The sequence below is a fragment of the Bubalus kerabau genome, chromosome 5, assembly GCF_029407905.1.
Source record: "Bubalus kerabau isolate K-KA32 ecotype Philippines breed swamp buffalo chromosome 5, PCC_UOA_SB_1v2, whole genome shotgun sequence".
Taxonomy (NCBI): Eukaryota; Metazoa; Chordata; class Mammalia; order Artiodactyla; family Bovidae; genus Bubalus; species Bubalus kerabau.
In genome coordinates, this window is record NC_073628.1 from 106,232,802 (window position 1) to 106,257,649 (window position 24,848).

The following is a 24,848-nucleotide window of genomic DNA, read 5'->3' on the forward strand; positions in this document are numbered from 1 at the left end:
GCTGACGCAGCCATGCGGTGGGGCCAGCGCCACGTGCCTCTGTGGCTCCTTGGTCTCTGGCTTATTTGCAGCTCCTGGGATGCAGAGTACTGACCCCCAGGGTCTGCACCAGGCTCTGCAGTCACCCCCAGAGTCTGTGGAAACTGAATGTCGTGTTTAAAATTGTTTTTTGCATCCAAACAAAAAGGGGATAAGCTGTGGGCGGGGTGGCCTTTGCCTGGGAGTGGCTGGCACTGAAGGCCTGGGTCTGACACCAGCTCAGCACAGAGACTGGGAGGGGTCCGCAGGCCCTGGGAGCAGAGTCATGGTTCCATTCTCGTGCTTGGGTGAGGCGCGGCTGGCCGGGGGGTGCACCCCCCCATAGGGGGAGGGGGCCAATGCTGGGGACAGAGGCTGCTCCCCCGAGCTGAGCTCCCGTTCAGGAGCCCGCGCTGTTGGTGGCTGCAGCGGCAGAGCCACGGGGAGGCTGGCCATGTAGAAGACGCGGCCCAGGCGCTTGGCCACCTGTGGAGACACGGCCCGATGGGGCCTGTGAGGCTGCTGGCGTGCAGCCACGCAGAGCCTCCGTGCTGCCCCTTGGCCATCTGGAGACCACTGCCCCTTTCAGGTGCTCACCTGGGCCCGGATCTTGAGAGCAGGCCCCAGCTTCAGCCCCATGGTGGTCAGGAGGTGTTCTTCCGTCAGCAGGGGCAGGGTCTCCCCGTCAATCCCCTGTTCTCTGAAAACCTGGGAGGGGGCAGGGGTGCAGTATCAGGGCCTGAGTGCTGGGGCTCTGTGTCCTAGGGTGTCCTCCGCTCTCCAGAGAAAGCAGATCCAAGAGACCCTGGTGGTGCAACTTGGGGAAAATGTCAGAAGAAAAACTGTCCTCTGTTGGGCATGTGCCCATGCTGGAGGCAGAAGCACTGACAAGGAGAGGGAGGAGCATTCACTAGGACCTCCCTCCCCCAGTCTTTGAGAAGTCTGGGGTGGGCAGCACAGCAGGGGAATGGGAGGGCTCAGAACCATCCTGGGCAGGTGCCCCCTCACCGGTGCGTATTCTCCACAGCCAGACAGGCCCCCCACAAAGCTGCAGACATCGTCCACTGTCCACTTGCTGACGTCCTCAGGGGCTGTGGCCTCCTCCCCATCCATGAAGAGGCCCCCCATGGTGCCTGAGTTGGGGAGGATTGTGTTACTAGGACTCTGGCCAGCGCTTTTCTATGACCCCACCCCTGTCTGCTGACCTTTGCTCACCCTAATTATTCAGAAATGTTGGATTGATGACTGAAAGGAACTTGTCTCCCCATGAAGACCCTCCCTGAGACCCTGGGTGGGACGTAGGGGGACTGGGTCTCCTTCCACCCCATGGAAAGATCTGAAGGCACGTGGGGGTGGGGGGGGGCGGTGCCCACCTGTGTGGAAGAAGGGGCTGACAGTGTAGGGTAAGCCCAGGGGCAGTGGAGGGGGCAGCATGGACCCTGAGAGAAGACCCTTCCCTTCAGAGCTGGCCCCTCCAGGTGGGGCTTGGCCTGGGTGGGGGGCCTGGCCTCCAGCAGCCACCATCTCGGAGTCCTCGCCGTCTGAGTCCTTGGGGGGTTCATCTTCAGAACCGTCTGGTGCCCAGAGTCCAGCCCCCGTTGTCTCCTTGGACTCACTGGGCCGGCCTGAGGCAGGGCTGGGGCCCCCTTTCCGAGGAGCTCGGCGGGCAGGCTCTCGGGGTGGGGTAGGGGGCCCGGGGCCCGGCGGGCCCTGGGGAGGCAGGGCCAGCAGCGGTGCGGAGCTGTGTCTCAGCACCAGCATGGCCCCGCGCCGCTGCAGCTCCTCGGCACCGTCCGGCGGGCGCAGGGCGGCCTCGGGCGCCAGCAGTTGTGGCCGGTGCGAGCTCTCCAGCTCCTTCTGGCGCAAGAGCTCTGCTGACATCTCCAGCCTGGCGGTGGGGACAGCCCGCAGGGGGTCAGGCAGCTCCGCAGAGCCACTTCCGCCCCGTCACCCCTCCCCCCCCCCAGCCAAAGCACATACCGGGCCAGATTCTGCTTCCGCAGGAGCTCTTGCTGCCGGGCGAACATCTCCGCCTGGGCAGGGGGCAGGAAGCCGTAACCTGGGGGGAAGGGGACAGACCACGAGGCCGGGTGCCCGAGTGGTCCAGGGCCAGCCAAGCCCGCCCTGATCTGTACTTGGCTTCAACAAGGGCAGGGATGGGTTCGCCGGGAGCACTGATGGACACCGGTTCGGTAATAGACATACCCGATGGCCCCGCACCAACAGCCCCTCCCCGCGCCCGAGGGACAAAATCGCACACCCGACTACTGCTCACCTGGGGTCTGGCACAGGGCCGAGGGCACCCCCAAAAAGGGGGGCCTGAGGTGGGGGCCCAGAGCGATGTGTGGGGCATTCTGGGGCGACAGCAAGGGGGGCGGTTGCGACAGCTCCCTGTGGACGGCAGGGCGAAAGCTGCCTGTGGACTGCTGGGCCACGCGCGCCGCAGGCTCGGGCCCCCTCCTTCCCGGAATTGCCGCCCCAGCCCCCGCGGCCCCCGCTCTGGCCGCCTCTGCTAATTGCCGGCCCTGCGGGCGGTCGATGTGCGCCCGCCCCGGCTCCGGTCGTCCCTGCCCCCGCTGGCGGCGCCAATTAATCTCGGCGGCGGCGCGGAGGCGCTGGCCCGGCGGGCGGCGGCGACTGTGGCGGTAATTACCGCGCGGCAGCCCCTGGCCCCACGGCCCTGGCCCCCCTTTTACCGCCCCCGCCCCCGCCCAGCCCAGCCAACCTTGTGCAGACCGGGCGCAATTAGCCATGGTCCGGGAGGCGGCGGCTGCAGCGAACACCAGCCGGGTGCGGGGGGGGTGGGGGTGGGGGGTCTCCCGGCGGGAGGGGCGGGGAGCAGTCAAAGTCCTCCAGCCCCCGCCCCTGCCTGGAGTCTCCCGGCCCCTACAAGCCTGGGGGGCTCTTCCGTGCAGCCAGCAGCTCCAGTGTCTGAGTCGGTGCTGCGGCGGGGTTCTCCCCTTCCTCAGCCCTCCCCCGACCTCGACCTTGGGGCTGCCAGACCTCGTGCTGCTCCCCCTCACCTCCCTGTTGGGGAAGCAAAGCCCTCAGCTGTCTCAGGGGCCCCTGGATTCAGCCCCACAGCTGCTCAACAGAAAGACACCCCACCCAGAGGGGCGGTCATCCTCAGCCTACCCCGAGAATGTTCCCCTGGGCCTCTGCCTGGCTGAGGGGGCATTACGTTGCTGCTGCAGAGCAGGCCGCCAACCTAGGCCCAAGCACAGCGCCAGGTCCACTGAGGACTCTGGCTGTGCGGCTGGGATGGGGAGATGCGGGCTGTGGACTTGACCTGCAGACACCAGCTGATGGGTCTGCCACCTGCAGCTCTCTAGCCCAGAAGCCAGCACAGGAAATGTAGGGGCCTCTCTGAAATGCAGGCACCCTGATACCTCTCTGAGAAGCACGGGGCGCCAGCTGGGCCGGTGGCGTCTCTGTGCTGAGCCAGGCTCTGCTTCCGACGCTGACCTGCCGTGGATGAGGGCAGGTGGACCTCCAGGCCACTGGGGCTCCTCGCAGCTGCTGCCGCCACCTCCTGTCGGACCCTCAGGAGATCTGAGGAGGGTAGGCACCAGCAGTGACCCAGAGGCCAGCCCCCACCAGGCTCTCATGTTCCTCACCCTGTTCAGCACAGGACATTGGCCAAGGACGCAGACTGGGAGCTTATTCTCCCAGATCCTGCTGGTTGGTCACCGGTGCAGAAAGATGAGCAGAAGGCCACAGGGCAGGGCAGACACCAGACATCCCTAGGCAAGGTGCCTGGCTGCACCGACTGGTCTTGGGACTGGGGCCAGGTGAGCATTTATAAGGGATGTGGAGAAGTTAGGAACCAAAACGTGGTTGGGATGGAGAAAGGGAAAGGCCCAGACAGGGAAGGCTGGTAGTTCAGGAACCTTGACTTCGACAAGAACTGACACTGCCAAGAGCCAGACTGCAGGGCCCGTGAAGGGAGGGGTCACGCAAAGGCTAGAGTGTGGGGGCAGCGGGGCTGGAGTCCAGGAGCTGGGGCAGGTCTCCAGCCCTCTCCTAGGTAACACCTGGGCTCACTGCGCAGTCTAGGCGCTCTGCTCTCCACCCCAAGCCCTCTGTCCAGCTCAGGCCCCGACTTCAGAGTTCCCCGCCCCCCCGCCCCGCAGCCCCCCACTGTGCCGGCTCCGCTGCCACCGCCTGTTTATAAATTAATTACCCGAAAAGCGGAGGTGGGTCCTGCCCTGGGCTGGATGCCAGCCCGCAGAGCCCAGCCGGCGCGGCCGCCCGCATCGATCTCGGCAGGGTCCTGCGCCCCCGCCCGCCCGCGGCCTCGGTTATTTACCGTCGGCTCCCGGCGGGGGCGGCAGGCGGAGGCCTGATTGACAGCCCGGCTCCGCGCCGCTCCTGGCGGCCGGCGCCCCTCCCCCGCACAGCCAGCGGAGCCGGCCCCAGGCAGGGCAGGGAAAGCAATTAAAAAGGAAGATTTTTAAATTATTAACATTTGGTGAATTATTCAGGCTCTCGGTGCCTGACTGCCCTGGGGGACAGTGCCTGTGTAAGGAGAGGAAATCCAGCCCCTTTTCCCAGCAAGTACCCCTCACCCAGCTCCAGCCAGGAAAGGCAAACTACTCCCCCTGGGCTGGGGTCTGCAAGGTCAGGGTGCAGCTGGACAGGGTGCCAGACGGTGCCCCTGTGGTGGTAGGGGGACTTCCAGGTGCTCCTCCTGAGCACCAGTGAAAGCTGGGCCACCAAACCTGAACTGCTGTCCATCCTGCTGCTGGACAGACATCCATGTGGACGTTCAGGGGGCTGACTGCTGCTCTGCTCCTGGCCCCACCCTCCAGAGAAGGGGTCTGGCACAGACTCTGCCCTGACTGCAGCTGGAGTCAGGAAGGACTACAGTATCCAGACCACACCATTCAGATGGGGGCAGGGGTGGGCGGGGACCCACAAGGACCTGCATGTGCTGGAGAGGGATGGGTCGGCCTGGTGAAACCCCCACCTCCCACTCTCCCTTCAGATCCCCCAAGCAGCTTCCTCCTCTGTGAAATGGCAGTGGGCAGTGGCTATTTGGAGAAGGAAATGGCAACCCACTCCAGTGTTCTTGCCTTGAGAATCCCAGGGATGGGGGAGCCTGGTGGGCTGCCGTCTATGGGGTCGCACAGAGTCGGACACGACTGAAGCGGCTTAGCAGCAGCAGCAGCAGCAGCAGCAGTGGCCATTTGAGGCCCTGCTGGGAGAGCCTTCGGGAGACTTATTGGTGAGGGACTACCCTCCCTACCAGATCTACCCAAACAGGCCACTGTATTGGGTGCAGGGAGGAGGAGGTGGGCCTCACTGTCCACCTACAAGGGCTTTCAAGGCTTGAGGAGCCAAAAGACCTGCATCCAATCCCAGCCTTGGTGTCAGCAGCCACTCTTTTCAGGGTAAGCAGAGACCTAACAGGACAGGGCGAGTCCAAAGCACATTGTGGACACTCACGATGCCGTGGGGTGGGGCAGCATACCATGGCTGGGGAGGCCCAGGTGGTAGAGACGCTGAGGGTCCTCAAAGGTGCTGGCCTCACTCAGGGCGGACACCAGCCGGCGGTAATGGTCCTCGGGGGCCATGCTGGGCCCTAGTTCCGGAAGCAACAGAGTCTCTGGGTTGGGCAAACACAGGAGAGGGGGCTTCCCCTTTAGACACTGCTGAGGGAGAGAAGCAGGGGCTCCCCTCTTAGAATCTGCTGCTGGCTGACTATGCCCAGCAGAGGGTCCAGACTGTCCCCCTCCCTCTCCAGTGGCTGTTCCCTCACCCCCCCGGGGTAAAGCCCACACCTTGAGGAGACTTGCTTCGGGCCTTCTTCTCCAAAGGGCAGTCACTGCTGATGTGGGGGGAGCGACCCAGCCTCTTGCCCAACAGGTCACCTGGGAGAGGGCAGAGTGAACCCCATCCTGCGTTCAGGCCTCAGAGAGGCCAGGATAGGAACAGCTCTGGCCCACCCCAGTACCGGCCTCAATGCCGGCCCAGCTCCAGCTCAGCCCAGAACCATAGCTCTCATCACTCGGGTGCCTATGGGTCCTGGCCAGGTTCAAGCCTTGCCCAGTCCAGCAGGGTTGGGTCAGAGTGAGGGAATGGGGCAGTCCAGACCTGGGCTCTGGACTGCATGTGTGTAGATGTGATGGGAGATGCGTGGTTATGGCCTCAGGCAGCAACTCAGGACCCCACAGGCACCATGATGCTCCCACCTGCCAGACAAGCCTCCTCTGCAGAGTAAGGAGCCCTCCTCCACACCTTACCAACCTCTCCTCCTGGGGCAGGGGTGACTGACTACCAGCAGTGCAGGGTCCCATGCCAGGGTAGCCCAACCTCCTCCTAGAGGCCGCAGGCCCTGGAGGTCAGGTGCATCTGCCCCATCCATTCTTCCTGGGTTCCTCCCCGCCAGGACACACCCATCATTGCCCCCAGAAAGCCCAAGGACACTACCTGTCCAGCTGGGCTAAGTGCCCAAGAGCACCCCATCACCCACTGTGCACAGCCCCTCACGTGGCCCAGAGCCTGCCCCACCCCTATCCTAAAGTCCTCTTTCCGATCCCCAGGAGTCAGCCTTTCTCTACCTCAGCCACTGGCACCCTGATGCCAGGCTCCCTCCTGAGCCCAAGGTCTGGGAGGTCTTTGTGGAACAGTTCAGCAATTGTGTCGGCTTCCAATCCAAACCCTGTGCTCCTGGCCCCGCTCCCTCCTCATGAGGCCATCTGGGTGAAGGGGCCACCCCCTCAGTGACCCAGGCGCACCATGACACCTCAGCAAGGGGAGCCTGAGAAACCCTGCGGTCAGCTCCAGAGCCTAATTCCTTTTTCTTATTCCCTTAATCTGTCATTTTTATCAGGCGAGGAAGTGCAGCAGTGGAGTGCCGATCAATCTCCACTTTACAGCTGACAGAATGGTGCTAATAACTTATTGATCTCAGCCACCTCCTGCCACTGGCCTGGGCCCAGTGGCCTAGCCCCAGACCTTGCCCTGAGGGGGACGAGGACGAGGTCCCCACCACCCAGACAAAGGTCCCTACCTTAGTGACCTGGTAGGATGGGTAGGGGTTGCTCAACCAGCATGAAGCCCCTGAGGAAGGCAGAGAGCCTCTGGCCAGCAGTACCACCAGGGCTGCAGCGTCCAGCTCTGCCAAGCCTGGGAAGGGCTTGGTCCACATCTGCTGCCTGCACCCGACCCTGCACATACCCCTTGGGGACCCAGAGAATACCCCAGGGCTTCCACTTCCCTCGATCCAGTTCTCATTCTCCACAGTGGGAAGACCCCCTCCCCTTTCTCTTGGGGGGTGATGGCTCGTCTCTGCCTGGCAGAGGTGCTTGGGAGGGGGTGGCAGGCGGGTCCACAGTGAGACCCATGCCTACGGTCATAGAGAGGTCCTGCCATGGGGGTCTGGAGCTCATCAGTCCCTGATGAGGGCTGCATATACTCACACACACACATACAGTAAGGAGATGTCTGCAGGGCCCACCGCGAGCCCAGTCCTCCCTGACCCCTCCTGCTCAGGTGAACACAGAGCTGACACGTGCTCCTGGGGAGGAGGAGGTGAGGACAGGCCGAGGCCTCCACCCAGGGGCTGGCAGAAAGACATGGAAGCTGGTGAGGACTAGAGTCCCAAGAAGAGGGCAGGACCTGGATGAAACCCGGACACAGGACACATGGCACTTCATACAGATCATTGTGACCCATGAAGTGCTCATATGCGGGTCCTATACCTCAGCAGGAAGACAGTGAGGGCACTTTGACGCACACGTGTCACACGGGTGTAAGTGGAAGCCCAAGCCTTTGGCCAGACCCGGGGCACACAAGCACTCAGGCCAGGCACCATGAGGAGGTCTCCGCGTGTGCAGGCAGCAGAGGAGCCCTCTGGCTCTGAATATCTCAATCACTGTGGGTCTCTGGAGGCTCACTCGATCGATGGGGCAATTAGATTTTTATCAGCTGCCTGCTCAGAGCCTCTAACTCGGCTCCAGAAGCAGCAGCCCTCCACCCCCAACAGAGGACTACCCAGGCACTGGCACACCTGGAGGGCCTGATGGGGGTACTCAGGGGTCCCAGGATGGACCACCCCCTGCCCAGCCTTCCTGAGAGCTGCAGCCACTGCTGGGAAATTCCTGGGTCTGCCCTGGTCCATAGGGCAGAAAGGGACCCCTGCCAGCTCCTCTCAGCATGCAGAGCCCCCTTCAGCCAAAGCTCAGCAAGCTGCCCCCTCCCTCGGAGCTCTTGTTGCCTCCAGGAGCTAGCCCTCCACAGGGACAGAGCCCCGGGCGAGCACCCTCCTGCCCCAGCCCTCTTCTCTCAGGACATGGACCCTTCTCTCCCGGGGGCCCTGGCTCTGGGGTAGGTGTGTGCAGAGCGCATCCCTGCCCATCCAGGAGCCATGCCCAGGTGTACGCCTCCACGAGGCCTGCGCTCCCTGACTGTCCTGCCTCTATCTGCCCCCGAGAGCAGGGGATAGCTGTGGCCTCTGGCCACTCCAAGCCCACCCCAGCAGCAGCCACAGTGGAGCCACCGCCTCCGCCTCCTGTCTGCCCGGCTGGCTGGGATTAACACAATTACCATCACACGGAGCCCCGGGGGACAGCCGGCTTCGCCACCTCCCGCCTCCTCCACTGGACTTCCTGGCTGCCCGCCAAGGCTTCTGGGGGTGGCGGCATCCAGAGCCGCTGAGCAGAGACGCAGGGAGGCTGCAAGGCGGCTGTCCTCACGCTGCTCTGTGCAGCCTGGCAGCCCTGCTTCACCCAGCGCTGCCCTGGCTCCTCACCTGCGGCTCCCAGGCCTATTTCCACGCTGCCTCTCTGGAATTCACAGCGGCTCTGATGCTCAGGCATAACGAGGTGGCGGCTGCGATGCACACTGGATATGAGGGTGGGAAGGTCACTGTCCTGGCTGCAGCAAAGCAAGACAGGGAAGGTGAGACCCCTCGGGGCTCCTGGCTGAGCCTGAGTGTGAGCATGCATGGCCCAGGGGACATTGAGTGTGACAACACCTCGTGCACACCATTCCTGTGAGCATCTCCATCTCCTCCTGGGTGCTGGAGTCTCACCCTGACCTATGCAGGCCCCACCTGGGACCACCAGGACCTGCCAAGTGTCTGCTGAACACAGCAGCCTTGTACTCAGCCCCACTGCTGCTCCCAGGGAGGGTCGTCCGTGTGGAGTGCAGGGCTGGCCCCGTCCGGACTCTGCTCTCTCCAGAGAGACCGGCCACTGTCCTTGCTTCTTGCTCTGGGGGGCAGCCAGGTCTCACCAGGGCCGGCCCAAGGCTGCCAGAGAGGACACGTGGACCCAGCACTTGCTCCTGTGCACATACTGCTATTGCAACTAAAACTTCCAACCACCCACGGACTCGCAGCTTTTTCAAATCCAGAAACCAAGGTTGAGACCAAACTCTGCAGCCAATGAGCTGTGTGCCCATGCAGGGCCATACATGGGCGTGCGCACACACACTCACACGGACCTGCAGACACACACAGACACAGATGCACACCGCAGTCACCAGTGTGCCTGTGCTCAGGACACTGTGCTCTTCTCAGGGCTCCCCATCAAGAACCTTGGGATAAACAGGAATTTAATTTCATTCTGTCTTTGCTCTTCCTGTTAAATCAGCTCACTGCCTATATCACAGAACCCCAGACAAAAGAGGGAGGGAATGGCCCCCACGGCATTTGCCCTTGGGGTTCTGAGAGCATCTCTGTTAGCACAGAGAAGGGCCCCTGCCACCTCCCAGACGCACTTGGAGTGGCAGGAAGTCAGGACAGGACAGAAGAGGAGCAGGGAGGGACCCCAGCCCACCCTGCGGCACATCCCTCCCCAGCACCCTTGCTCCCCAGCCCACCTGTAATGGAGCAGCCTTCTGGCTGGGCCACCTCAAGGGGGGCCTCCACCAAGTGACCTGGGAACCAATCTTAAACCTCATTAAATAACCCCCAGGCGCCACCCCCGCTCTGGCCGAGGTGGCCGGAGCAGGCTAATCCAGAGCTGGCCCCTAAGCAGATCAGTTTCAGCACCAAAGCCTCCAGGGCTGGGCTCTAGAGCTGCTGGGAGACCCTGATGCAAGCTCTCTCCCCACCCCCAACCCCTCTCCCTGGAGAAGGGAAACCCCCCCAACCCCCCGCCATGCAAACAAGAGGGCAGGTGGGGTGGGAGTAAGTACTTTATGGGATTAATTGGCAGCAATTCTCATCCTCTCTATCATCCTCATCAATGCGGGGGGCAGGGGTGGAAGAGAGAAGTGCTGTCCTCAGCATCAGGGAGGGGTAGGGGTGCCTGGTGCCAGGACTGCTGCTGCCCGAGTTCTCCCTTGAGAGAACCTCCTTTTGGCGCCCCCAGGACTCCTGCAGGAGGTGGACCAGCCCCCAGAGACTTAAGGTTGGGATCAGGCCCGTTCATTTGTTTCCCGTGAATCCTCAGCTGAGTGCTTACACAGGGACTGGGGCTCAGCGCTCACAACCGCTGTGGCCAGTAACTCTTTCAGCTGCTCATTCAGACACTCAGGTGGTGCTGCGGCTCCACGGAGGTGATGCCTTGTGGGAATCAAGACACAGCCCACACATCAAACCTCCACTTCCTGCCTTGGGGGCTCGCCCCATGAGCTCCAAGACAGCATGGCCTAGCCCCAGAAAACCTGCGTGGACACTCGGTTGTTCACTGAACAAATTATGCCAGGTTTTATGCAAAGAACCATGAAGAGGGCTTCCCTGGTGGCTCAGTGGTAAAGAATCTGCCTCCCAATGCAGGAGACATAGGTTTGATCCTTGGTCTGGAAAGATCCCATGTGCTATGGGCAACATGTGCCATAACTACTAAGTCTGTGCTATGGAGCCCAGTTGAACTACAACTGCTGAGCCCACATGTGGCAGCTACTGAAGCCTGCACACCCTAGAGCCCATGCTCTGTAGCAGAAGCCACTGCACTGAGAAGCCCGAGCGCTACGACTGGAGAGTAGCCTGTATAACCAAGACCCAGCAGAGCCAGAAATAATTAAATAAAATTATTTTTAAAAAAATGTGTGAACCATCAGACTCTTTCTCCCCATGAGGAGCCCCTCCAGTGCCTGGTATACTGTCCAGTCCTTGTCCATCTCTTGGTCAGTTCAGGGGCCTCAGGAAGGCAGGGCCCACATCTCCTGCCTGCTGCCCTGGATGCACGGGGCTTAAGGGGGAGCTCCAACCCGGCAAGTGGTTATGGCAGACTCAGGCAGACAGAGGGATGGGGGTGAATGCATAGATGAGTGGAACTGAGGGACAGACAGACAGATGAAGACTGATGGATGAAGTCAGGCTCTACTGGATAGACAGAAAGGATGGAAACAGCAAACAGACAGATGGACAGAGCCTGAAGGACAGACAGCAGCGTGAGACAGAAAGACACAGGGACGGGGCCAAAAGGAGCCAGGAAGAGACAAAGGCAGAGCTGAGATGGGGGTGTGTGAAGCAGCTGCGCTGTGGGCTTGCTCAGCCCTCCCTGGCCAGACGCCGGGGTGCCACAGCAGGGCGAGGTGGGGGGCAGATCGTCTGTAAGTCCTGTTGGCTAACCCCCCAATCTCCCCTCTGGTAAAATCCAGACAATCATCGCAGCTGTTTTGAGGGTCCACCACACACACTGGGACCTGGCCTCTTACTGTGTCTGGACACCCGGGCCCTCTCCCACATCCCATGGCCAGCTGGGGTGAGCAGGGGGCAGCAGGCAGGGAAAGAGCAGCCTGGGATTCCCCTACAGGCCTTACTGACAATTTCTCATGTAGCTTCCCAAGTAAAAGGCTCATAAAATGTCATCAACGTTCATGACGGTTCATAAAAATGATCAGTTGAGCAGGCAACTTCAAAATGAGGTGGAAATAAGTTCAAAGATGTTTTCATTGTAATTTGGCTCCAGGACCTAGACATTCTCAGAAGTATAAATAATAACACATCTGGCACAGAGCCAGGCTGTGAGAGGGGCCCGAAGGCCCTGGATGCCCACTGCCTGCTCGGCTGGGCCTGTCCTGTGCCTTCCCTGGAAGCCCTGGGCTAAGACTTAATCCCACTGACCAGACACCAGCGCCAGGGCTCCACTCTGCCCTTCTGAGATGGGGGCCTTGGGTCTCCCCAACACCCCCAACCTCCACATCAGGTCTCCCCATTTTTATCTCCTTACTATGGCTTGAATTTACAGCCCCTCCACGGACTGGAGCAAACCCCCAACCTGCTGGATGGGGCCTACAGCAGGACCTTGTCAAAGCATACACGAACCACTTCTCTGCTCAAGAGCTTTCAGTAGCTCCCCACTGCCTGAAGGAAAATGCCCAATAGGCCCAGTATCTAAGGCCAGTTAAGACAGGCCTGCCAGCTTCCCCTCCTCCCTTCCTACATCCCCTTCCCTCATTCCTCCATGTCTCTGTAGACACCCCGTTTCCCTAGTGAGCTCCTATGTGTCCTTCAAGACCCACTCACACATCACCATTCTCACATTCTGTTAGGTCTCTGGGAGAGTGGGAGGGGGCAGGCACGGCCTTATCTATGGGCAGATGGGCTCACATGTGAGAGGGGGAGCACGCTCTGGCTTCAGGGCTGGGCCCAGAACCCATATCTGAGCTGCTGTCACAGCTTAGGCAGAAGTCAACAATAGACCACGGACCAAGGGGAGGAGGAGGGGAGGGAGGCTGCAGGGATTTAGAGTCAGAACCAGAGGACATGGAGCGACAAGGCTCTGTGCTGCCTGTGCACAACACGTAAGGGAAGCCCGGCCCAGGCCCGGCCCTACCTGCAGGACGTCTCTCGGAAGGAGATGTTCACGTCCCAGTGGGTGTGGACTCTGCAAGGAGAGAAGCAGAGGGTCAGTGTGGCCTCCAGGACTCAGCACGTGGACAGCAGAGCATGTACGTGGCATGCCCTGTGTCTTCCCTGGAGTGCCAGCCTCAAGGGAACTGGGCTGGCTCAGAACCGCCTCTAGCATCATCTGGTACCAGCTCAACACGTTGGTGGCTGCAGCCAGGACAGACCCACGGGGCAGGCGCCTGCTCCAGGGCTCAGCAGACAAGGAATTGGGAAGGACAGAACTGAGGTCCCACGTCTCTGCCTCTTGTGTGGAGCCAGCAGAGCCCCCACTTGTGTTAGGAGTGGGGGCCGTGACTTCCTCTGCATGTGCCACTCGTGTGACTGAACCCAAATTCCTAGTTGCTAGAGCTGCTCCGGGGGTGCTGGGAACCAGGTCGAGGAATGAACCCCATGGCCACCACCACTGGCTCCGGTGGTGGCCCCTGGGTCCCAGCGGCTGCCAAGCCGCCTCCTGAAAGTGACAGTCATACAGCAGAGGTAGGAGGGGTCAAGCAAGCAAATAGCTCTGTGCTGTGCCCACCCTCTCACCCACAGCAGTGTCCCTGAGAAGACCCGCGGGCTGAGGCAGGCTGGGGGCAGGCCCACGCGGTGCTTTCCCTCAGCACAGGTGGGAGTCGGGGCTGGGAGGGGGGCTCTCTGGTGTCCAAAAGGGTTAGGGTAGGAGAAATTAGAATATGTTAAAAGACTGAGCAGGAAAAAGGCCTGGAAATTCTGGGTATATATGACATGCTGGACAGACGACAATGGATGGACAGATGGATGGATGGATGGAACTTTAAAGAGGTGAGTGGGTAGAGGGAGAGGCTTCTGCCAGGAGGGAGGGGAGAAAGAAGGAGGTCAGGAACGGTGGACCCAAGCCTGGGGGAGACAGTAAGGAGCCAAGGGAGTGGCCACTCCAAAGAGAGGGAGTGTGAGTGTCAGGGGTGCTCCCATGAGGATCCACGCAGCTCCCTCCTCCCTGCCTGGCTGTGGTGCCATGAGACTTTCCTCCAAGAGCCTTTCTCCTTCCACAACCCAGCGGCTCTGGCCCTCCTTGGCCCTTCCCCACACAGGCCACATGGACCCTCCCTGGCCTGCTCTGGCCTTGACTATTGGTGGTACCTGCTCCTCAATGATACCATTGAGTCCTGGCCTGGCACTCGACCCCCAAGTGAGGGCAAAGCAGGTTCACAGTGGTCCTGAGGCATGTCCCTGGGAGTCCAGGCTTTGTTTCACCTGCGGCAGCTGTCAGCGTCCACGGGGAGGATAGAAGCTAAGCTGGGGCCCTGTCCTCAGGGCAAAGGCTCTCCACCTCTAGGTCTGACCTGGCCTTCCGCTGCCTGAAGTCCCCACCCCCGCCAGAGCCCGCGTGCCCTCCCCTCCTGGTCCCTTTAGCACCTTCTCTTCATGATACGGACATGCGGCTCGTCTTCCTGCTTCAAGCCCAGCCGCTGCCCACAGGCCGGACCACTCCCGTCGCTGTCGCCATCACTGGCTGAGAAGCTGGGGGTCAGCTCCTTCTTCAGGATCCGGGCAGGGGGCAGGGCAACTGTCCTCTTGTCTGCCAGCCGCCCCCGGTTCTGAACAGGGAGGGAGGAGAGGACGCTTAGGCCAAACCGTGTTGCTCAGCCTCCTGGGCGCCCCCACCTACAGCAGAGGGGCCTCCAGCCCTCCAGGACACTCACAACTGGCCAGAGGCCAAGACAAGAGCAGGGAGGCAAGGCTTCCTTCACAAACCCATCCAGAGACTGCCTTCCACTCCACCCTGGTAGGCGCTCAGGAGTAAGCGTATGGGCACTGCCCTGTCCAGACTCCACACTCAGGCCAGCCCCTCCACAGGTGCTAGGCCTGTGTGTGGACACCTGCTGGGGACCAACCCGGTGTTCCCAGCCCCTAAAGGGCTGCGAGCACCCGCAGGACGCTGTGTGTCCTGACCCCGTGCAGTTACCTCTGCATGCACGCCTGCCTGACAATCCCACTCAGACTCTGTGTGAACCCCTACCCATGCCAAGCCCGCTTTCGATGCTTAGTGCCAAATGAAGCCCAGCTCAGGGGTATCTGAAGCCTGGAGTCTGGGGCTGATCCCTTGTAAATTGCAGACCTTTGGTTCACAGGTCATCTGGCAGCCAAAGCCCTTTGTCCTATGCACCCTGGGGGGACTGATCCCCTTGGTCAGGAACTACGAGATTCAGAGTTTTTCTACGAGGTGCACCTTTCCCCTGCTCCCAGTGTGAGCAGGGAGCAGAGCCTCCACAGAAGGGCCCAGAGCCTGCATAGCATGGCACCCGCTGGTGTCTGCAGGTCCTGCCACCCCAGGGAAGAAGAGCTCCCGTTTTCTGGTGGGCTGGAGGCTTTTTCTTATTTAATAACTACTGGTTCAGGATGGTGGCAGGGACCTTGGAATTATCTAATTCTCTCTCATCTTTTCAGTGACTGAGGCCTTCTAGGACTCCACCCTCCTGTTGCCAGGATAATTTTGTCCCCATTATACACAGGAGCTTGGGGAGGAAGGTATCCAGGGGGGTTTCGCCCCTCCCCACAGAGTGTCCCCCTGGATCTGAAGGGCAGCTGTGTGTGGCCACCACAGCCCTATCCTCCAGAGAAGAGGTTCTCTTCAGATCCAGACCAGCCTCACCTCCAGACACATGGCCCACCCCAGTCCCAGATTTGGGCAGTGCCCCTGACAGGGTCAGGGAGCCACAGTCTGCCACACCTGCCCTCACAAATCCACCCAGGAGGTGTCCCATGGTCCTCTCTTCAACACACCCAGTGAGAGAGTGGGCAGCACTGGGGAAGGTGGGATGGAGGGAGCAGTGAAGTTGGGGGTAGGCCTACGAGATGAAACGGGGGGGCCCCATGCTTCTAAGACCCTGGCCTTGGCTCCAAGCTATACCAGTGACAGCAGAGCTTCAGTGAGGCAGGGAGGCAGAGGGGGTGGCTAACGGCCCCATGCCTCCTCCGGCCAGGCTCTGGGGGGCAGGGTTTTCAGCAGCTCTGGCCTGTCTGGGGTGTGCTTGGCTGCAAAGCCCCTCAGCTCTGCCCTTCTCTAGCCTGCTGTAGGCCAAGCACCAGGACCTCCTCTCCTGCCTTTCCACTTTAAACTATTCTCTGAAGAAAAAGTTTCCGTGCACTTCCCTTTACTTCTCATCTGTGGGACAAGGATGAGGAGAGGGAAACGGAGCAGTGAGGCTGCCACTTGGGTAAGGCCATACTAGGTACGGTGGCCTGGAACGGCTCTGGTAGTGGGGCGTTAAGGAAGACGGACCAGGATGAGCAGTCCTGACCTGAACCAAGGACAGGGACACATCTGCCTCCCACATACACCAGAGACCTCAGCTGCTGACCCCTGCTCAGCACACAGATTTAAGAATTGGGTGCTAAGCCCCTGTCCCAGCCAAGCACTGGCTCCTCAGTCCTTCCTGTCAAGAAATGTCTTAGAGGGGACTGATGCTGGGCTCAGTCCACCTGCCCACCCCCTCCTGTGGGAGACCTTCAGAAGGGGATGGTGGGAGGGTTCTTCCCGCCTGAGCAGAGGCCCCAGACCAGCCTGGAGGGTGTTCTCTCTGGTACCAACTGCTTGAGAAGTGAAAGGGAGTTCAACTTCCTGCCCCAGGCAGGTGTGCTGGCTTTCAGCAAAGGTAGGCTGCCTGCGCACATGCTCTGTCTGGGGGCTCTGCATGCAGGCTTGCCTGTGAGTACAATGAGCTCAAGCCAGACAGTGTGTGGGGTGGGCAAGTGGGGAGGCTCAGCTGTGTCCCCTTCCCCTGGCCAACCTGTGTGTCTTTACAGGTTTGTCTGTGGCTTCCTGGCTTGCCCACCCCCAAGGCCCACCAGGAATCCAAGGCTTCCCCACCCCCGCCCTACCACCAGTCCAAAGTAAACAAGCTGAAGGCCGCCTGCAGGGTCCTTTCAGGCCTTCCTGGCAGAGGGGGCTGCTGAGTGGTGCCAGGAGCCGTGGTCCTCATGGGCTCTCCCCCAGGAGCTCAGACTGTCCCTCGCAAGACAAGATTTTCAGATGGCGCCTCCAGCCACTGCTGCCTGGAGGGCATGGGAGGGGGAAGGCAGTGCTTCAGGGCAGGCACAGGCCCCAGCTCTCCTGTGCACCCCAACCCCCAGGCTAATGAGGGCTCAACAGACTTCTACACTGGGCTGGAGGCCCCACACCAGCTTCTAGATGCAGTTCTCTTGACACCAAGGCCCACACTGCACCTTCTGTGCCCCAGACCAGGCTGTATCCTCAGACATTCCTGGACATCCCTGGCCTTGTCCCACAGGGCTCCAGCGCTAGGCATCCAGACATGCAGGTCACTCACATCCAAGCCTGTGGCCACTCAGAAAGTCCATCCAGGCTGGCCGACACTGTCACATCCCATAACAAGTATCCCCTTAGGACCAGCTCCTCTCCCAGGCTGGGCCAACTGACATGGTGAAACTGTGCTCCCCCCACACCCCACACAAGGCAAAGGTGTTACACACCTGTAACAAGGCAAAGTCCCCAGGCCCCGATCAGATGACACTGTCCAGGGAGGAGTCCTTCACACCATGAGCTGTCCCCAGGACCTCAGGAGAAGCAGCTCCCGGGCTCCCAAAGAGACGCTTCAGGATAGGCAGGACCCTGCCCTTAATCAAGGGGGACGGGGTCTGATGCCCCAGCATACCCACCAAAGCCGTCTCCTCTATTTGCCCCTGAGGGCTCCCTCCTGCCCACTGGCAGAGTTGAGGTTAGGACTGATTCTAGAAAACATAGGCCAAGCTCCGCAGCGGAGAAACAAGCCCTGAAGCCCCAGGTTTTCTCCCACATCTCACCACCGGGGAGGATATTCGACAGCCGGGACAGTCGCAGATCGGAGGATGCACCTGAAGGATCCCCTTGGACATAAGCGTCTTCAGACTTTTCCCTGCAAGGAGAGTCGAGGCAGGACCGGTAAGGGAGCGGGGCCGGGCACAGGTGGGGCCGGGCACGCGGGCATGCTTCCGGGGCGCTGCCAGAGGCAAGGCCGGGTTCCCTCCCGCCACGAGTATGAACACCCGCCTCCGTCCAACTTCCGAACCCACACCCGGCCTCGCCGCCCACCCCACCCTCGCAGACGTCGCGGGGATCTGCAGAGCTCGGAATTCAAGATCCGGTGAGCGCCCTCCCCTGACGCAGGGCGGTCTCTCCCTCCTCTTCCCCCGCCTCCGCGCGCCCCTCCTCCCGCGCTCCACCCTCTCCAAGCAGGTCCCCGGGAATCCGGAGCTGGACCGTGGAGGTCGGGCCTGGCGCAGGTGAGCGGCGCTGTCAGGACCCGGGACTGCGCTTGACCCCGCGGAGCCACGAGCCCCTGAGTCGACGAGCGTGATTGGGTCCCTAACTTTCTAACTATCCCCCACCCCTAGCCTAGCGCTCACCCCCTCTCCCTCCGCATGCCCGCTCTGACGCCCACACGTCGCGGCCTTGGAGCCAGACTCCTGCGGGAGCCCTAGAGACTGCTCCCAGCTCTGCTGCCACTCTGCTCCGCGCGCGCTCCCGCCCCGACGCGCGCCCCCGCAGCCCCCACCTGCCTGCGCCACCCGTGCACCTTGCCGTTCTCTCTACCAGCGCGCGTCCGCACCCGGCCTCACTTGTGCCCCTCCACTCCCGCCAGAACCCGTGGCTCCTCGACCCCGGAGGGCAGTATCCTGCCGAGTCGGCCTCCCGCCCGCTCTCCCGAGTTCCCGTAAACTTCCCCGGAGCCTGAAGGCCCAGGAATCCCGCAAAGACCTTCCGGGCAGAAAGAGCCGCCCGCTCGTGCGGCCAGCGCTGGGGGGGACCACGGAGGCCGAGGGCGCTCAGCCCGGGTCCAACAAGGCGACCGTGCTTGGGGGAAGGGGGTGTCCCTGCGGCGGCCCCAGAGTCTCAGCGCCCTCTCTAGGCAGAACTGGAGTCTCCCAGGTGGCAGACGAGGGGGATCCGGACCCACGGGTCCTCAGGGAGCAGAGGGGAGGGACCGGAGCGGTCCGCGCCCCCACGGCGGCCGCACCTTTGTGGCGGATGCTGCGTTTCCAGTCCTTGGCCGTCTCGCGGCCGCTGACGAACTGGAACTCGTTGGGTGTGAGCCACTCGCCGCGGTGGCGGATGGACGGACCCTTGCTGCCCTGGCAGAGTTTGCGCACGTAGAGCAGCGCGCGGTTGGCGCCGCACTCCACCTCGATGCAGGGCTCGCCGTTGTCCAGCAGCGGCTGGAAATCCGGTGCCGCGGCCGCAGTGGCCGAAAAGCGCTCGAGGGCCAGAGGGTCTCTGGGCAGGTGGAGGTGCGGGGCGGCCTCATGCAGGCTCAGGTAGGCGCGAGGGGCACGGAGCGGCGGGGCCAACAGCGCCTCGTAGCCCGCTGTTGCGGCTGGTAGCGAGGCTGCCGGGGGCAGGGCGGCCGCGGCGGGCAGTGGCGCCAGGTAGCCAGGCAGCGGCGGCAGTGGCAACGCTGCCAGGGTCGGGTGGAAGGTGGCCAGAGCCAGAGCGAGGTCTTCGCGGCCGGGTAGCTCCTTCTTGACCGCCGGCATGGTGGGCCTGTGTTCCTGCAGCGTGGCCCTCCGCCGCCGGCGCAACTTGTTCCGGCCCGGGCTGGAGTTGGGTCTCGAGGGCCGGGGCTCTGGAGCCTCCTGGCTGCACACCCGCCCTCCCCTCTACTGTGCCCCGGCCGGGCCACCTCGGACCGCTGCCCATCCGGCTAGCAGGGCCTCTGCCGCCCGAGACATGGTGCTGCCGGAGCTCTATCGATCCCCGATCGACCTGCCCAGCGCCGCAGCTCCAGGGCCTTGGGGCTCCACTGGGCGCTGGGCCACCTGCGCCCGCGCCCCCTGGGGCGGCCGGGCGCCCGGCTCGCTGCTGCGCCCGCGGGGCCGAGCCGGGCAGTGAGGAGTTGTGCAGCCTCCGGCCGCGTGCCCCGCCCCGCCCGAGGGTCCCAGGCCCCCGCCCCGCCCCACCGTCCCAGCCGCGCACCCGCGTACTCCAGCGCGCGCCCGCCCGGCGGGGACTTGGGAGACTCGCGCCGCCGCCGCCGCCACAACTTGGCCCATTTAAACGGCCCTGGCGCGGCGGGCGGGCGGCACGGGCTCCAGTAGGGGGTGCGTGACGGCCGACTGGGCTCAGACGGGGGCGACGGGACCTGGCTGCACCTCCTGCCTTATTCCTGGGTGGGCGTTCTCGTTCGGGAGGAAAGAAGACCGGTGTGTGTGGGGCGGGGTGGAGGGGCGGGGGGCGCGGATGGGAGGTGGTGGTGCGGGGGACGGAGGCCAGCGAGTCGCAGCGCGCACAGCCGGCGACACTGCTGAGGGAGTCACTGTTAGGGCGCCCCAGTCCGAGTCCCGGAGTCCACGTGGGGCGAGGGCTGGCTCCTTGCGAAAGAGAGTATCCGGGATCGGAATTGCCGTTTTCCTGGCGGGTGCGTGTGAGCCAGCAGCTCTGGGTAGGTGGTAGGAATCAGTGCGGAGGGCGTGAGTGGTCTCCTCAGCGTCTACAGGGTGTGCGCTGTGGGTTTGTGGTGTGTGGTCGCGGAAAATGTGTTGGGGAAGGTTTGTGGTCTGTGAATAACAACGACAATTCTATCAATAAGTGCCCCCCTTACCATGCACTTCACAAGCCTTAGTTCATCTGATCATCTGAGTTTTTTTTGTTTGTTTGTTTGTTTTTGATACCCAAAGGGTTTTTATTTTACAGACGAGGAAGGGCGAGATACAAAAGGGCCAAGTAACTCCTGGTGTCACACAGTTGTTTCAAATCCAGGCTGTCTGCCTCCACAACAAACAGTATGGGGTGGGCCAAGGAAGTGGGGCTAGAGGCAATCTGGGTGGAGGGTGGGGTGTGTGGGGAGGAGGAGAGGCAGCTGAATGTGGGATTGTGCACTTGAGCATATTTCTGTTACCTGCCACGTGCAAGTCTGAGGACGAGGGACCTCTGCATCTGTGTCCACCTCTTCCTCCAGCCTTGGTCTAGCCCTGGAATGAGGGGGGTTGTCCCCTGGGATCAACCCATACCTCCCTTCAGTTTGGCATGGTGGCCCCGCCGTGGGAAAATTGGGAAGAGAAACTGAGAAACTCGGTGGCTTTGATAGTACTTGGTGAGACCTTGTATTTCTCGGGTGTGCCATTTTGGACAAGCTAGAAAGTAGCCTCAGCTCCCAACTTTGCTCTCAGACCCCTGCCCCTGCCCCTCTGAGATGTACCTGGTGGGGCACCCATATGAGCATCTTCCTGACCAGGCTCTGGGGCAGGAGCTGGGGAGGTGGGGGGGAGTGAGCTGGATCATAGGAGTGCTTGCACCTTCTGCAAGGGTGGGCTGGGAGTGAGGGAACACTCCACCCCTACTCCCCAAGGGCCTCCTACCAGACGTCAGCACCAGCTGGACATGTGGCTGACTGTTGGGGACCCCTGTGCTGATGTACACTGCTCTCCTCACTCTCAGCTTAGGTATCAGCCAGCCCCAAGACCAACCTGGGGAGTGAGGTCTGGGCTCAGACCAAGAATGTGTCTGGGAACTTCCACTCCTTTACTTCTCGTATATTTGTCTGTGGGGGGTTAAGGGGTGGGTAGCAAGACAGGTGTGAATGCGAGTGACCCCTCCTTACTTCACCACCCTCAGCCCCATTGCTCTCTTTGTAACCTGGACTCCTGCACATACCTGACCCCAGGAGTGACAGCTAGGGAGCTCCTCCCACACCCAGCCTCTGTGGCCTATATCTTGTTCTCAGGTGTGATGCTCCGTGTCTAATGGATGCAGGAGGCTGTCCTCACCTGAGCACCAAGACCCATGGGGAGCTGTCATGTTAATCTGCGGTCATAGCTCTATCTGGAGAGGCCACGTCCAATGAGCCTGTTTGGCTACAGCCCTGACCCAGCTGCCAAAAGACAGCCTCCGCCCAGCTCTTCTAATGTTTGCCTGCACCTGTCCGCTGAGCCTCAGGCCTCTTAACCCCTGATCTTCACACTGTGGTCTGGGGAAGGGAGGCTGAAAGCTCATCTCTAGATCTGAGAAGATACCAGGGAGCTGTCAGGTCCGGCCTCTCCTCTGTCCTGAGTCTGAGCAGGGGTCCTCCCAGAACCATTCTTCACTCATCCCCGGCCTCTTTCGTCACACTTGTGCCCACAGTGGTTAGGAGTGGCATGCAGGACCCCCAACTGTGGCTCTCAGGGAGGGGCCCAGCTTTCAAGGTGTGGGGCTGACCTACCGGACCCAGCCTAACCTCCATGCCGCCATCTGGCTCCAGCCTTCGTTGGAGGACCAGGACCCTCCTGAAAACACCGTGACTGGGTCCAAAATTCCCTGCAGGACCCCCCTCCTCCTAGGGCCACTCTTAACTCCAAGGAGACATCTTCCAGGGGTCCTCCAGGGTCTTGACTGATCAGGGCAGTTTACCCCAGCCCCCACATATTTCCCCCTGTTCTTGGGAAATAGAACCTTCTGCCCAACGGGGGCTCAGAGCAGCTTTCCCCTGGGGGAGTAGGTATTCTCACCCTATCATAGCCTATCATGCTGCTGCTAAGTCACTTCAGTCGTGTCCGACTCTGTGCGACCCCATAGAGGGCCTTCCCAAAAGGATCTGCTCCCTTCCTCCCGCCTGTCCACTTGTGTCCGTCTGGCGCCTGAGCCCGCACGTTCCTCTGCACTTCTCACACTGGAGTCAGGCCAGAGGGACAGAATTCTGGCATTGGGATCGCCGCCACCTTGCCCTCAGGCTTGGCGACCCCGCGGAGAGCGAAAGTGGGGTCGGCGGCTGCAGCTCCTCCTCTGGCCCGAGGAGGCCCCGCCCCCGCCCGCCGGCCTCCGCGGCGCCATCGCTTCTCGAGGTTCCCCCGCGCGGGGCCCTCCGCTGCTGCTGCCGCCCGCCGCCGCCGCCGCCGCCGCCAGGGAGGGAGAGGGGGTCATAAATAACCCGCGGGGCGGCGCGGCCGGCGGTGCAGACGGTGACCCGAGACGTCCCCAGGGAGCGCGGGGGCGGCCCACAGACCCTGATGCCCCCGACCCAGGCTCTGCCAGCCTTGATCGCCCGGCTGGCGCTGCCCCGCCGGTCCAAAGCTGGCGCTCCCTCCTATCCTGGAGTGCCCGCCTTCCTCCCCTCCAGAACACCCCCTCAAAGTCCCCTTTTCATCCATTCCTTCACCAATCAATCACTTATTGAGTACCAGATGTGGTAAAACCCCAGGAAGAAAGACCTAGAGGTGAGGCTGGAAAATACAGAAGAAAGCAGTGGGTCGCGGAGACCACAGGTGCAGGGGCACCTTCATTCAGCCTCCGGTTTTCCTGTGCTCACCCCGAGTACCTTAGGGGGTAGGAGAGCAGGCCCAGACCCGCCCAGACAGGAAGGCATGCCAGGACAGATCACAGGGGCCCCACAGGTGTGGGCACAGCCTCACACACATGCCCACACAAGCACCCACAGCAACCAACAGATCCATGCCTTCTCAAAGGCACACAGACAGCAGCCCACATGCGTGCTCACAGCCGCACGCACACCCAGCAGCTCCCAAAGCTGCTGGCACAGGACAGGTGCAGACACGGATGCTGACATCCTCAGCACAAATATGCACAGACGGTGTGTGTGCTAACTTATATGACAGCCAAGATGGAAGACACCACCAGGACCTATGCACGAAACATACATAGACACACGGGCCTGCAGCAAGAGTGCCAGATGGATACGGTTGTCATGTCCAAGACAGCTTGTCCAGTTAAAGGGTCTGATTTGCAGCACTATTCCATCAGGAAAGGGTAGATGAGAGGTCAGAGGTGAGTGGCGCAGTGGCTCCCTCAGACACCCCTGCAGAAATGGTCAGAACCTTCAGGAAGCATCTGTTCCTGGTTCCAGGTCAGACACAGGAGGGGCCACCCTGCTGGGACATGCCTCGCTGTTGGCCAGCTGTGAACTGGCTGCAGGCCATGCTGTCTCTCTCAGGAAAGTAGGTGTTTCTGAGGCTGGTCTGTCCGCTGACCTTTTGTTGTTGTTGTTCAGTTGCTAGTTGCTAGTTTGTAAGTTGCGTCCAACTCTTTGCAACCCCATGGATTGCAGCATACCAGGCCTCCCTGTTCCTCACCATCTCCCAGCGTTTGCCCAAGTTCATGTCCATTGAATCAGTGTTGCTATCCAAGCCTTTCATCCTCTGCTGCCCTCTTCTTTCACCTTCAATCTTTTCCAACATCAAGGTCTTTTCCAATGAGTCAGCTGTTTGCATCAGGTGGCCAAAGTATTGGGGCTTCAGCCTGAGCATCAGTCCTTCCAATGAGTATTCAGGGTTGATTTCCCTTAGGACTGACTGGTTTGATCTTCTTGCTGTCCAAGAGGCTCTCAAGAGTCTTCTCCAGTACATTTCGAAAGCATCAGTTCTTCAGCATTCAGCCTTCTTTATGGTCCACTGACCTTAACTTAATGCCATTTAAAGAAGTAAAGAGTTAGGGTCTGGTGTCCCGATTCAGGGCGCCCGTGGGGTGCACACTATCGGTTCCATGTGCCATGATATTCACCTGCTGTTTTACACATTCTGACATATGCACAGCTTCTCAGACAGATGAAGTGACCCCAGACACAAGGACAGTGACGCACATGTGCTTGACAAGCTACAGAATACACTGGGTGCACTGATGCCAGCACAGAGGGAGCTGTTGTCTGCTCACATGGGTGGGTGTCTTAGCTGCCACTGACTCTGCATGCCTGGTCCCTCCCCGGGAGTGAAAACACTCACTTACTGGCATCACTGGGGCAGCCTGCTCAGTGCCGTGGCCCTGCCTGGGCCTGAGCTGGCTGGAAAGGCTGAAGCAGGCAGTGGAGAGAGCAGACCCTGCAGTGTCCTGAGACTTGGGTCCTCCTGGCCAACCACTGTGTGACATAGCCCCCTCTGCCCTTATCGTCACCTTGGTTTCCCCATCTGAAAATGAGAGAGGGGCTCAACATCTGTGGGGTCCTCTTTGGCTTGGAGCAGACAGGGTGAAATGTGGCTACAGGGGCCCTGGTCAATACTGTGATGAGCCCTGGCATACCCTCCATGTTTTCTCCATAAATGGTCTCAGAGTGCAGGAGCTGGAGGCTTCCCCCTGAAA

The 24,848-nt window shown here is 61.3% G+C and overlaps 1 protein-coding gene across 1 annotated transcript; it reads right to left on the reverse strand.

The window, feature by feature from the left end:
* Positions 1 to 36: 36 nt before the first annotated feature.
* SAMD11 (sterile alpha motif domain containing 11) lies at positions 37 to 19,718 on the reverse strand. The gene is made up of 14 exons (XM_055582581.1): positions 18,805 to 19,718; positions 17,612 to 17,703; positions 14,204 to 14,385; positions 12,753 to 12,803; positions 8,774 to 8,898; positions 5,802 to 5,891; positions 5,492 to 5,626; positions 3,408 to 3,570; positions 2,294 to 2,409; positions 1,999 to 2,077; positions 1,392 to 1,906; positions 1,027 to 1,151; positions 616 to 726; positions 37 to 504 (listed from the first exon to the last, which is right to left on the reverse strand). The coding sequence occupies exons 1-14, from the start codon at positions 19,319 to 19,321 to the stop codon at positions 259 to 261; spliced, it is 2,547 nt and encodes an 848-aa protein (XP_055438556.1). The 5' UTR covers positions 19,322 to 19,718; the 3' UTR covers positions 37 to 258.
* Between the last annotated feature and the right edge of the window lie 5,130 nt (positions 19,719 to 24,848).